The 14084-nt window shown below is 45.8% G+C and overlaps 1 protein-coding gene across 1 annotated transcript in view; it reads right to left on the bottom strand.

Annotated features, from left to right (window-relative positions):
• Positions 1-6445: 6445 nt before the first annotated feature.
• The window catches only part of LOC119461190 (vezatin), a 32944-nt gene continuing 25305 nt past the window's right edge, over positions 6446-14084 (bottom strand). Inside the window, exons 12-13 of the mRNA XM_049671947.1 lie at positions 9671-9736; positions 6446-7602 (exon numbers count right to left, since the gene is read on the bottom strand). Coding sequence (XP_049527904.1) covers positions 7066-7602; positions 9671-9736 — 603 coding nt within the window. The 3' untranslated portion in view covers positions 6446-7065. The remainder of the gene's footprint in view (positions 7603-9670; positions 9737-14084) is intronic.

Here is a 14084-nt window from a genome sequence, read left to right as displayed (position 1 = left end):
TATTAACGAAGTCTTACTGTAAGCACTTGATTGCGCAAGTAGTGTGTGAATAAATAAATGTGTCATAAAGCACACTGATTTCAGTTCAGAAGTATGTGGAAGTGCAAATGTGCGCAAAGGGCACTTGCATGCCACTGGCAGAAATTTCAAAGCACATTCTAGAAGTCGTGCTACACTAGCCTCCCTGTGCCACATCTCGAATGCCTGCCCATTTGTGTCAAATGCAGGGATGCACTTGTCAAACGTTCAGATACTTCATTATATCTGCATTTATTATATCGAGGTTTAACTGTACAAATGTGGAGCATGTGCAGCCTAACAGATGGCAAAAGTAAAAGTACAAGCAAGTGGCAATATCGATTTTGGTTTGTGGCTGTAAACTCGTCTATGCATCAGTTCCTGTTTAAATATCAGCCTAGCATACAGGTTTTGGTAGATGACGCAGAAGCACGGCTACGCACATCTACAACTTTTCATAGATAGTGCTATGCGCATTCTGCAAAAGTGATCTGTGCCTGGATCTATATTCAGACAAACAGACACTGTCATAATCATATTAGAAACTAGGCTACGTAAACATTTTATTTTAGCACCGAAAATTGTTCTGAACAAACTTCAAGGCACAATTGGGGAGAGCAAGTCCATGCATGTACAGCCCCCATCATGGCTGTCGCGGGAGCGGTGTGCTTGCAAGACCCTTGGCGCTATCTACAGGAGCAAGCTGTAATGACATAGTGGTTCCCGAGCACGCGTTGCCAGCTTTGCCACTCAATGACCGGGGGAGCCAGTATAGGTGCCAGGCGGCGGGAACAGTTCCTTATCAGTGCGCTTCATGGCATGTAAACAAACGCAATTGCTCATCACGTGAAAAAAAAAAAAAAAAAAAAAAGCCTGCTCACTCATGCATCCAGTCATCAGGCAGACTCAACGAAAAGCCATAACTGCGCAAGCGGCATGGTTATGACCTCGAGTGACGAAGCCCTGTCCACCCGACAACACATGCTAAGAAGCAACTATGTCGTTCCAGCTCCTTCTGGCAGGTGGCACCAAGAATCTCAGTAGCACACCGCTCTTGCACTCTAGACAGCCGTGACGGGAGCTGTGCAACATGAAAAGCATAATGCTCGTCCTTAAGGAAGTGTACACATGCACAGCGAATGTTGCATAAATAAAAAATTGAAACGAAGTTCAGAAAGAAAAAAAAAAAACGCAATGATAGGGAATTAAAGCTTGCCAACTGTGAAGTACATGATGCCAGCACTGGGATGCATATAATTAACAGTGCCTGTTTTGAAATATAAAGAAACTGAAACAAGAAACTGCAGACAGCCTCAGTAGAATGTCATGGTTTTCAATTCTCTCGCACTTATGAGATGGGAGGCTTACCAAGGTTTAAAGGTCACGCTTGCACAACAACTATATTTGACGCATTAACATACACATGTTCAGCTGACCGAAAATTCAGTAGTGAGAACTAAAATATTCAGTCTGTTGTCAATTCGTTGGTATAATAATATGCCCCATACAGTTGCATCTAGTAACACTAGATCTAGTAACACAGAGTAACACATCTTGTATAATGATGGAGGTTCAACGCTGTTAGTAAAGGTTCGTTATTTGTTATAATTGCATTTTTGTACATACACAATAATTTGAATGGATACAAAACATTAATCGTGAGAATACCATACTGTTTAAAGTACGGGTGAGTATGGGAATTCCATGGTAGATTTGCAATTAACCTGATTGCCCGTTTTTGGGCAACTACTAGCTTCTGTGTATTTTGTTTTGTTGTTGTGGCCAAACAGTTAAGCAGTAACTAATAATCGGAAGTAAATACGCATGAAAGATATGAACCTTTACCTTCATTGGCAGAGTGTATCTATGCCGGCACAGAACACCGCTAATAAGGTTCATTTTCCTTCGCACATTATCTATATGTATGTCCCAGCTTAAAGTTTCGCTGAACACCACATCAAGCCATTTGACAGCTGGCACGATTTCGATCTTACTGCTGCCTAACATGAGGTCGAAATTTGTTTGGATAGTTTTATTCTTTGGACGGAATATTATAGCATTGCTTTTCTTTGCATTTACTTTTAAACAATTGTTTTCAGACCATACGCGTATGTATTCAAGAAACTGATTTACTTGCACTGATAAATCATGTTCATCTTTACCGGCAAGTAGCATCGTGAGATCATCGGCGTAAGCTATTAAAGTGACAGGCAAGGGTGTAAAAAATATGTCATTAATATAGATATTGAACAATAAAGGGCCTAAAATACTACCCTGTGGGACTCCAGACAAAATATGTCGTAAGCTGGATGACCTGTGATTAATGACTACCATTTGCATATGGTGTTTCAGATAGGATTCTATTGACAGGCATACTCCTCTAATTCCATAATGGCTTAGCTTATGTAGTAACAGACTATGATTGATCACGTCAAATGCTTTCGAGAAAACGATATAAATTGCAAGCACAATTTGTCTTTCTTCAAAAGCATTTATTATTAGCTCTTTTTGCTTAATTAATGCAATTTCTGTTGACGTCTTTTGCCTGAAACCATACTGGCAGTCGGACAGCACGGAATGTTTTGCTAAGAATTTTTTAAATCTGACATATATAATTTTCTCTAAACCCTTGGATAGCACAGGAAGAACTGAAATCGGTCTATAATTGGCTAAGTCTGTTGTGGCGCCACCCTTGTGGATAGCAACAACCTTGGCAATTTGCATTTGTTTAGGAAAAATTCCGGAAGAAAGAGATTGTAGATGCTTGCCAATACTGGCGCTAGTATATTAATCACAAACTTGAAAGGTTTGATTTGAAAACTGCTTTGTCCTCTGCTTTACTAGTTTTCAGGTTTGTGAAAACGGTTATTATTTCATGTTCTGTTACTGGTTGCAAGAACAAAGATTCTGAAACACTTGGTGTACGATAATCATATTCTATGGGACCAGCGACAGTACAGCAAAGGGTGCTTGTAATGTTGATAAAAAAAAATCATTGAAGTGATTCAAAAGATCTTCACTAGTAATGACTCTTCCATCCTTCGTTATACTATCAATGCGAGTCTTAGTGCCCAAATTCAAAACTTTTTTTAGTTGATACCAAGAGTTGCATTCTCTGTCGTTCGGCAAACTTGAAAAAACATTAGTGAAATATTTAAGTTTTGCGGTACGTAGTTCCCTGGTCAGTTGATTGCAGAATTTTTTATACTTTTCCAATTTAGCGAGATCCCAAGATTTCAAAAAATGTCTGTACAGTTTTTGTTTCTTCTTTATTTTGTACAGTAATTCCCTTGAGATCCAAGGCTTCTTAGCTCTACATTTACGTGGATGTACTAGAGGGAAGCACTTATCATAAATTGCCTTGATTTTAATTATTAAAGCATCATACACATCGTTAACATCCTTTAAAGAAAGTACATCATCCCACGCCATTTCGCTCATCGCCGCGAAGAAATGGTCAAGAGCAATGGTGTCGATTCGCCTATAACATGGTAATGGCCCTTCTGTGATATGATAAGAGTTATGTGCAGGAAAAAAATGCAAACACGGGCAGGTGGTCCCTTACGTCAGACAGAATTGTTCCAGCACTTGAGCCACGCGTATCAGTGTTAGTGATGTTGAGGTCAATTGACGTTGCAGTCGAGCAGGTGATGCGCATTGGTACATGAACAAGGCTGGAAAAACCGTAACTATCGAGCAATGTCAAAAGTTCTTCTCTTGGCATAGTTCCACTGATCATATCAACATTGATATCAGAGGCAAGGATATTGATTTTGATTCATTGATGCATGGTCTAAAAGACTTTCTAAAACAGGCAGTAATTCATCCAAATTCCCAGTAGGTGGGCGATAAACCACACTTTCCGCCCTCAACTGTTAGAATCTCGTAGTCTGGAGTGGATTTTGTGAGGTTGTGGTCTACTGTTATCCTTAGCGTCTTCAGAACCTGTATTGATACACTACCACCCCTGCGACTGCACCTATTAAGAACAAAGTGGTTGTATGTTTCGCTTGCGTTCCACCTACTCTATTAAAGGGATACGGACACAAAAGTTGGCGGGTTGTTTTTTGCCTCAGAACAAAAGTTGAACTGTTGAAAATGACGAATACAACAAGCTGCTTCGAAAAAAAGAACGAGAAACATCTTTTTTTTTTGCGATTTTCTGTTGCACCTTGCCTCCAAGCGGCGCGCGTGCGCAGCCAAGGTCGGCCACAGCCGTCGCAGTGTTTCCGGGGGTGTCGGTCCCTTGCAGCATTTGTTTAACCCCTTTTGGCGATCTTCACACGTGGTCCGTCCGAAACATTATCCCCGTCGGCGCTCCACGCAGGTGGTGCGTCTCACATGTGATTTCCCGCGGTCGTCGCTCGATATTGACGCGTTCGTCGCGGCGGAAGGAAATGCCCAGACATTGCTGTTATACCAGCATCGTCGATCGTGACACGCCGTCGCACACGTTTCCCAGAGACGAGAAGGTGCGTAAACTTTGGATACATGCCTGTTAGTCATCACACACAGTCTGGAGACCTCTAAAAATGACTTCATTTGCGCGGACCACTTCGTCGATGATGATTATGTGACCAGCCCGGCTGTGCTGAAAAGCCCTGTCATGCCGCTCAAAAGGCAATGCTTAAAGCCTGACGCTGTGCCATCAGCTTCTCACGAAAACGCAAGGCAGAAATGATCAGCGGTGCATTGGAAAAGAGGAGGCGAAAAGATGTCGGTACTGTTTTCGTTCACTTGCAGCCTTCTTGAGCAGTGTGAGGGCAGGCTAGGGCGAGATGCCCGAGGCTGGGCACGAAGGCAGTAATGTCTTTAAAAATGTTGGCAAAGCATAGTAAAACAATACAAGGCTAGCGAGCGCGACTCACGAGATCAGACACAAACACAGCTCTACTACTCCACAGAAAAAAACTGGGCAGAACGACAGACAGGTGCTGCCATCTGTCGGCATAAACTACTATTCAGTCATCCACGCAGTGCTGAAAAAATTAAATTATGGGGTTTTACGTGCCAAAACCACGATCTGATTATGAGGCATGCCGTAGTGGGGTACTCCGGAAATTTGGACCACCTGGGGTTCTTTAACGTGCACCTAAATCTAAGTACACGGGTGTTTTCACATTTCGCCCCCATCGAAACGCGGCCGCCGTGGCACGCAGTGCTGAAGTACCCCGCAGCTGCCTCGCCTGCGTGCGCTCTTGAAAAAGCAAGTTTACAGAGGAAATGACAAACAATTCTTGCACGAGTATCTGGTGCAAAGCGAAATCGTCACGCTACGGTTCGTGAAAACCTGACCGGCACTTACACGGCCGCCTGCTCTCCTTCGTCGCTTGACGCGGAAAGCTCGTAACCGTAAGCGGTAATATTTATTGCCAAGTTGGAATGGTCCTCATCTTCAGACATATTCTCATCGCTGGTAGATGCACCAGAACTCGAATCCATGCTCGCGATGGCGGCATCAGCGCGCTTCGAATAACCGCGGCCAGCCGGCTGGTTATCCGACGAGGGCATCGTGACGTCACGCATTCAAGATCCCACGGGTCGGGCGGCGAGGCGTGCGCTCACAAAAACGCCAAAAATAAAGCCATCGGCTCAAAAATGAGCTGACTATACTTCTTTTCGATATAATCACACACGGAGGATTCATTTTCAGCATTTTCGTAAAATTTTCAGATTTCGCATCCATATCCCTTTAATATGGCTGTGCCAGTTATTAATACCGCATTCTCTGCAAATCTCGCACGGATTTAAGAATGTCGGTATTCTTGTACAACGAAGGAAAGTAGCAAGTTAATGCACACTCTACAGCTCCTTTTCTTATTCTTTTTTCTTTATTCGCTGCGAAATGCAGACAGTTAATGAATTCAATTAGGCACGCTAGGCTACTGTGACAGTACGTTAGTAGGATCATCAGGTTGCTTCAGATGAGATTACTTTTATATCGCCCTTGCACACTTACGTGCACAACAGTAATGTGACAAAGTTGTAATAATTTGAGGAGCTAAAATCATTAGGTAGTTTTATTTCAGCTAATAATGGCCATTGTCTTGCATCAAGCTAACCACACCACAATGAAGAGTGAAAGGAAATTATAATAGCTGCCTTTAAACTCAAAGTGTTATGACATCATCCGTCCAGAGACTGCTGTGTTGCACACGATCTTCGTATAATGCCATATTTTAGCTTTCCTTTGCATCAGCTAATCAAAGTGCAAAAGTGCACAACTTAATTGTGAGGCAAAGTTAATTCGCCGTAGTGGTTGTATAAATATTAAGCGAGAGTCATGCGATTGTTGCAATTATCATATTGCAGGTATTGTAATATAATGTGTATGATTCGATATGATATGAGTACACGCTTACGACTCTTCTTTTCTACTGCTCAGTGATGTTCACACCACCCCGTTCATATTTTCGTGGTATCAGAGAGTTTTCGGAGTGATTAACACACCGTGACGAGTCAGTAAAGCACGCGCTGCTACAACTTCATTTATTTAAAACGAGCTAAAATGCTTTTGTGATGGTATAGAAACACGAAGTGATAATAAAATTCATATGAATGTGGCGCGCGGAGGGTGCAACAATCGCACATCACGCGCTCGACACGGGCATTCACTGAACGTACTACAGCGCAAAGACGACAGCACAACGCTAAATGCTTTTGTACACTGTCAAAAAATGCAGACCAGTAATTTATGACAGCGTTACAGCCACAGAAGAAGCGGTCTATTCACGCCGTACACACACATGTAAACATGTAGTGCCTAGCAGACGACGCGCGGTGCAATCTACACTATCTGTGGCTCAGCCAGTGCCCACAAGGCGGCGACTTTGCACGATCTCATGGCCAATACTATACTGTTTTTTTAAGGAGAGCACCACACTACCCATTTTGCTTGTAAAACAATTTTTCAAGCTCAAGAAAGTTTCATCAATGACAAACACAACCTGAGCACAGCACTTTCAAGAAATGAGGAGCATACCAGCAGAGGTGAAAATGCTCAGTAGTGGTCAATGTAATTTAATAAATTAATGCCATTGTCTCCATTCACGCATCACACTCCTGCTCATTTTCATCCGAAGAACTGTCACTCACGCCATCTTCAAACGTGCTGACCGGCATCCGCATCAGCTGTTGAGACCTTATTGCAGCCATGAGGGCTATGTTCCGTGGATTAGGCATGCACATTCCCTCGGAAGACGGTAGTGCGAACCCAGCGGTAGCGTGCATGGGTACTTCCGAAATTTCCTGTTTTGCCGATTCTCCAGCGTTGCTAAGCTGAAACTCCAGACTTTCAGAGCACTCGTCACCCATGGCAGTCTTGTGCATTGGGGTCGTGCTCCTCGCCGCCGCGCCTTCTTCGAATGCGGGAGAGCAATCACCGACATGACCGTCATTCTCGGTGGGGCCCTCGGCTTCGGGCACGACAAAACCTAGCTTGTCAAAGTGCCCTCCCTCTACTCCAGAACGCGCTAGTGCATTTTTCTCTCGCTCACGATGCTCCTTGGCCTTGATGACAAGCACGCTCTTCAGCTCCTTAAATACAACTGCAGAGGCCTCTTTTTGCTTCTTCTGCGAAGGAAACTGCAAGCAGAGGTGCATTAATGAGCGTAAATTAAATGCGCTTCTATGTTATGCTTAGCACAGTAATGCACTAATTAAAATGTACGTTGGTGGGGGGCTATCAACGTGCTCTGTTGAGAGAGAACAATATTGCATAGAAAACTTCGGAATGTCGAGAAATTGCAGATGCTGTTACCTCTGTCAATGCACATGTCACTGCTCGCCATGAGCATAACGCAAGTGTCATAGAAGCTACGGCTCACAGTCATACTACTACAACCGAGTCCAGATGATTTCATTATAATGAGGGTTTACTGTAGCTATGTTTCAAATGGTTGATCATGTATAAGCTGGAAACTTGAATGGTGAAGCTGTTGCTACAACTTGATGGCTCCGGAATCGCAAGGGAATGACTCCGCTCTGTGTAGTTCATCCAGGCTGAGAACAATTTCCACGGGAATCACATCATCTTGAAAGATCGTAAGCATGAACTGCTTCTCAAAGCACTTGCCTCACAAACCCATGTGAGGCAAGTGTCATGCAAGTGTCATGTCAAGTGTCAGGCATGCCTTCGGCATTAAGCTTCCGACATGAACGCCAAATACTAAACCCACATTATTTTTAACTGTGCAGCATGTCCTACAACATGAAATCTGAAGGCATCACAAGGCACCTGCACCATTCTTTTAAAGGGATTCCGGACATAGGTGGTATCCTTGTGCAATCATCTTCAAGAATACATTTACATCCATGAGATATTGTGCGACTCAGCGTCAGACGCATCAAAGTATAAGGCCGACATTATTTCTGGCACAGTCCAAAGGTATCGAGCTTGGCACAGTGCTAAGAATGCTATGAGCTGTATATACGATGATGCGTCCGGTCCCCAGTCGCGCGACATCTCGCACAAGTGATCATATTCCTGAAAGTGGTTGCTAAAAAATACTGCTGCAGATTAGTTGGTGCTTAAAAACTTCTTTTCTACAATGCAGATGAGGCATAGTCACTCTCCTGTTGTCTGTGTATGATTTCCTCATCCACGTGTTGTCTTGACACACAAAAGCACGATCACCAGTGCAGTAAATGCAAGCTGCTGCAGGACATCGCTAACCAATCCAAGGGTCTGTCTTCCCCAAAAGCTTTTTCAAGAGTCTTCTATAAGCTTTTCTTAAAGGGGCCCTGATACAGTTTTCTAACTAATCATAGAATAGGCCTCACTATTAACGGACATTGTCTCATGAATCTCATGCCGCCAAATTGTTTCAAATCCTTAAACTACAAGTGGAGTTATCGCACCGACACCAGGCTTTCTCTCTCCTTTCATCTCCACTAGTGCTCTGGAAGTTACACAGTGGAGGAGCCCCCTAGAGGGCAAACACCCGGCCAAAAGTTGAGTGTCACTTGCGGCACCCCGTGGCGGCCACGGCAGACACTGCTACGGAGCACGTCGCTGAAATCTTGGAGGCCATGCACAGCAGATACAACTATGCGCAGTGCAAAGATGAAATGATTTTTCTATCTTTTCGAGATTGCAGACACATACATTTTTCATTTAACTCTACATTAGCAATTGCGTATTACTGAGAATGCTCTCGTGATCACGAAATCAGCCAATAGCGTTAGTGAGCCAGCTGCTTTCGATGACGATGCATGACAACATTGCAGAAGCTAGAGCAAGTGATTTTTTGCTGTGTTTGACAGTAGAATGTAAATTCCCTGCTGCGTGCAGTGCAGTAATATTTGGCTCACATGTTAACAACAGCCTCTGTCTCACAGATCGGAAGCATTTTCTTACAATGCTCAAGAAGCTGTTACAGGGCCCCTTTAAAAAACCACCTTGTTGTTTTAACAACCCTCGTTATTCCAGAGCCGTCAAGTTTTAGCAACAGCTTCAACATTCCAGTTTTCAGTTTATACATAACCAACCAATTGGGCGTTCAGCATAGGGATATCTACCTAATGCTGTAGTTGAAGCATGAAATGTTATTAGCTATCTATGTAAAAACAAAGTCAGTCATATTCCTCTCTCTTCATCGCCAATCAACTCTGACTGCAGATGTGTAGTTGAGAGCCACAAGAATTTTCTTACGTCATAGTCATCTCCTTGCTCAACATCACCAGGTTCAACCTTGTCTGACAGCAGAGCTTCAAATACCTGTAATAAAGCCAAAGCATAAAGACGTAATTACTCTAAACAAGAAAAATATTGTGCAGAATCGGTGTGACGTGAAGCTTTGACAAGCCGGCAAGCCAAATTGGCGCATCACAATAAGAAAATGGCGCGGATTTTGGCGATGAATGCATCCTGTAACCTGCCCGTAATGGTCATCAGCTGTGGTGATGTGCAGGTCGGCCCACTGTTAGAGGGAACGCGGGAGCGTGGGGCTCAGGCTCCGCGCAGCGTCGAGAATGGGAAGCGGCAGAAACCAAGTGCATGCGTGAAACAACGCAGTGGCGACACTTGCCGTGCGCTCCCGCCACGCCTCCCGCGCACGGCGGGAGGCGTGGCGTGCGGCTGGGCGACCACATCTCTTGTCTTGAGTCGCGGTTGCGATGAACGCAATCTAAAGGAGCAAAGCTGCGCTTGGATTGCCAGCCATCTGAATGCTAAGACCATAGAAATGATCGAGCTTTCAGAACATTATAGGCGCTATGAAGCGCTGTTTTTCTGAAGGAAGCTTCATGTTCAGAAGTTATCGCAGGATAGATTGAAAAACATTCACTTCGTGGATGGAGCGTGGCAATTGACTCAATAAAACGAGCACGAGTCACACTGCAGTTTGTTTTCGGTGCTCCTGTGCACGGCATTTTTCAGCCGGCCTAAGAGATGACCGACCCCAGCAACCCCCCGCCCTCAGGTAACCTTCCGCCTGACGCTACGTCGTGCCCACGTGACGTTGCAGCTCTACAGCTCCGCCTGCCCACGTTCTGGCGCCACAACCCGCAGGTTTGGTTCGCCCAGGTCGAAGCCACCTTCAATCTGCACCTCATCACCTCGGAGACTTCGCGGTTTCGCCACTTACTTTGCAACCTGTCTCCTGAGGTGGCTCAGGAAGTGGCGGACGTTATCGCTGCACCTTTGAGTGATGCCCCATACCAGCAACTGAAGCAGAGCATTTTAGAACGTACCACGGCGTCTGAGAGCGCGCACATCCAGCAGCTGCTTACCTCCGAGGACCTTGGAGATCGCCGCCCTTCCCAACTGCTCAACAGCATGCAACAGCTCCTGGGCACAAGCAACATCAACTCGAACAGTGCGCTGTTGAGGGAGCTCTTCCTGCAGCGCTTACCACAGTCCACCCGCCTTGTCTTGGCCGCTACAGAGGACTTGACCCTCGACCGCCTCGCCCAGCTCGCTGATTGAATCCACAACGCGACTTCTCCTTCAGTCGCCGCCCTCTCTTCAACGCCACAGTCCTCAACCATAGCCCGCTTAGAGTCCAGGATTGACCAGCTCGCCGTTTCCATCGACGCCCTTCGGAAGTCCTCCCATGACCAGCGCGGCTCCACCTCATGTCCCAGCCGCTGTCGTTCTTCCCCAACCAGTCGCCGCTCGCGCAGTCCTCGACGCTCGCCTATCTGCTGGTACCATCGCACTTTCCAGCACCGCGCCCGTCAGTGCAAGTCCCCATGCGAATGGTCGGGAAACGCACCGCGAGATCACTGACGGCGGCATGTGACCTCGCCTTAAAACCCGGCCACCTTTTCATAGTCATGGATCGCATTTCCGGCCTGCGGTTCCTTGTAGACACGGGTCAGTGTACTGCCGTCCTCCAAGCGTGACCGCGCTTCTAAGTCACCTGGACCTACACTTCGCACGGCAAACTCTACTTCCATCGCCACGTATGGTCTGCGGTCCCTCACTCTCGACCTAGGCCTGCGGCGCACATTACGGTGGGTCTTCATCATAGCCGACGTCCATCAGCTTATCCTCAGTTCCGACTTCCTCACTCATTTCGACCTTGACGTCAGCATGCGCCGCCATCGCCTGCTTGACACCAAGACAGCCTCATCTCTGCCTCGTCGACGAGTACATTTCACCGTTCCGTCTAGGCGTTCCCGTCTAGGCCCTGTAGCGCTCACCGACGCTGCTAAGCGGGAATGCTAAGGCCAGCGCTCTCAGCCGGCGCCTTGGGGCCGGCTGCGACTGACGAGAAAAATAAAGTTGGGCGGCGCGTGCCAGCGGCGCAAGCACGGCACGCGCTAGTTTGTTCTGAAAGCCTGCTGAGCTGGTCCTCTTGTTCTGGCGCTCCGCTGCGACCCCTCGGTTCCCGACAACACTAATGTACATAAGGAAACACATACAGAAGAATTTGCAGTTACCGACGGTGTTGTGTATGTGTTTCTGTCTGCAGAATGCTCGCGCGAAATGCCGCGCAGCGATGTTATTTGGCGTATCCAAAAACACCATTCTCCGAAACATAGTTCTGCCGCTGCTTATTCGCATTCTGCAGTAATAGTGAGTGTATTTATGTGCTTTCTACACCTCAAGGGTGGCTGTGCACGAAAAACATGTTTCTCCTAGAAGCGGGGGCTCTTGACATGCCACTGCATGGCAGGGCAGCCACGCGCGAGCAAGGCGAAGGGGCGATTTGGTAGCAGACGATGCGCGGCATGCTACGCCCCTGCACCGTTTCGTGCATGCTCTGGGTTTTCACTGCTTCCTGCACATGACGCTGCGTGGAGCATGAGCCACGCGCTCGCGTGTTCCCTCTACTAGCGGACCAACCTGTATCTGGCAGAGTAAAGGTATGTTTACCTTACGGGCCATAATACAACAGCACAAGGCTGGGAATTATTAATGCTCAATTACAGTTCTCGCAAACACAGCTCACACACTCTGCTTGAAGCTTGAAATGCAAAGAGTGAACTGGACGAGTTGGTACTGATTCATATTTTGAGGGTAGCGCTTTAACTGACATGGAACACAAGAAAGACAATACGATGGACAAAGCATTGGAACATACAAAAGAGCCCTTGGAACTAGAAATTATGTTAAGAAAAATAGTACACTGGGCGAGTTAGTATTGGTTCATATTTCCAGAATATGAACCAGTTTCATTGTCCGTCGTATTGCGTCTTTCTTGTGTTATAGCGCTACTCTTAAAATACGAACAAGCTTGACAGCATAGCACCCACTCATGCCAAGATTCTATTCTACTATCCCGCATGTTCTTCCATTTTGTGAAATGCACTGCGTGTTGTACTATTGAGAGTTTGGCTTGGGCCAAGAATCTGAACTATTGTATTCACAGATAAACTACCATTTGCATTAGTACTAATGTGCACTTAAATTGTATGGAATGACACCCTGGAAGCTTTTAACAGTGTCGCTCTTTTACCAGGTGGTGGGTGTTGTGTAGGTTTTAGTACTGGAGGTTCCCTATTCAGTACACCAGTATGAATCCTTAGACGCGTATTTTACTTACGTTGTCAGGTTTCTCTTCACATTTCTGAAGGAACGAATAAAAAAAAGGGACATAGTATAAGTTGACTGTCCAAGAACGTACGGAGGGTATGTGAACCGCAAATGATAAGGTTAATGCAGTAGACTTTTTCTGAAGACAAACTCCATCAACGTGAACGCTCTGATAAGCTGAACAGTTTGGAGCCCTCTGTTTAGTATTCCATAGATTCAGCACAGCTCTGTTGAGCTGAACTCCTGAAAAGACAGAACAGGTTCACAAGGTCTCTTTAAGTTCATATTGAAAGGAGTCTACTGAAACGTGGAGTATAAGAAACTTGGAAAGAAAGCCAAGGACTGCATGACGGGCAATGAAAAAGACAGCAGCTTGGATTAGGAGCATAGAGTTTCATACTAAAAATGCCAGAAAGAAGCCTGGTACTAGTGCTTTAATATGCCACCAGTAGAGTACTTCATCCAGCATGGACAAGATGGGTCATACATGGACTTGTCTAAGCTTTATCCATTTCGCTTTGAACAGCTCTCTTGTGTCCCTGACATTCGTTTTCCTAGCATAAATATCGCGTCTCCTGACATTCAGCTTCTCTCATACACACGCAGCTACGAGAGGTGGCGCGAGTGTTTCAATGCTAGCGCCACTGGATGGTGTGAGTGACTCGGGTACAAGAGAAACTTGCTTTTTTTCCCTTCAGGTGTGGGACACTGGCACATGCAGACCAAACACATGCTCATCTGAATGCTTTGCAGGCCTGTCTTGTGGAAGGCTTCCCATTTGGCTTTCGGAGAATGGCACCAGCTTGGGCATACACTACCACTCGGATGTACTTTCGTTCGCGGGATCACACTCGCAAATAACTTAAGTGTCGGCGTCGGGCATGTTACCAAGAGTGCTTCAGACCCTACCAGTTACATGACAGGACGAAGTAGTTGTGAACATAAAATGCTCCAACTGTTTTAAAGAAATGTTGTGTGACTAGGACGCAACACAGCTGAACTCCAAAGTACAACAAATGATGCTGCAGTTTCCTTTTCCAGCAGATCCATGCCAAATCGCAGAGGCATCCACATACTACTCATC

Source organism: Dermacentor silvarum, chromosome 8 (assembly GCF_013339745.2).
Source record: "Dermacentor silvarum isolate Dsil-2018 chromosome 8, BIME_Dsil_1.4, whole genome shotgun sequence".
Classification (NCBI taxonomy): domain Eukaryota; kingdom Metazoa; phylum Arthropoda; class Arachnida; order Ixodida; family Ixodidae; genus Dermacentor; species Dermacentor silvarum.
The sequence above is the reverse complement of the archived record's forward strand: the minus strand, read 5'-3'. Positions and strand labels throughout refer to the sequence as shown.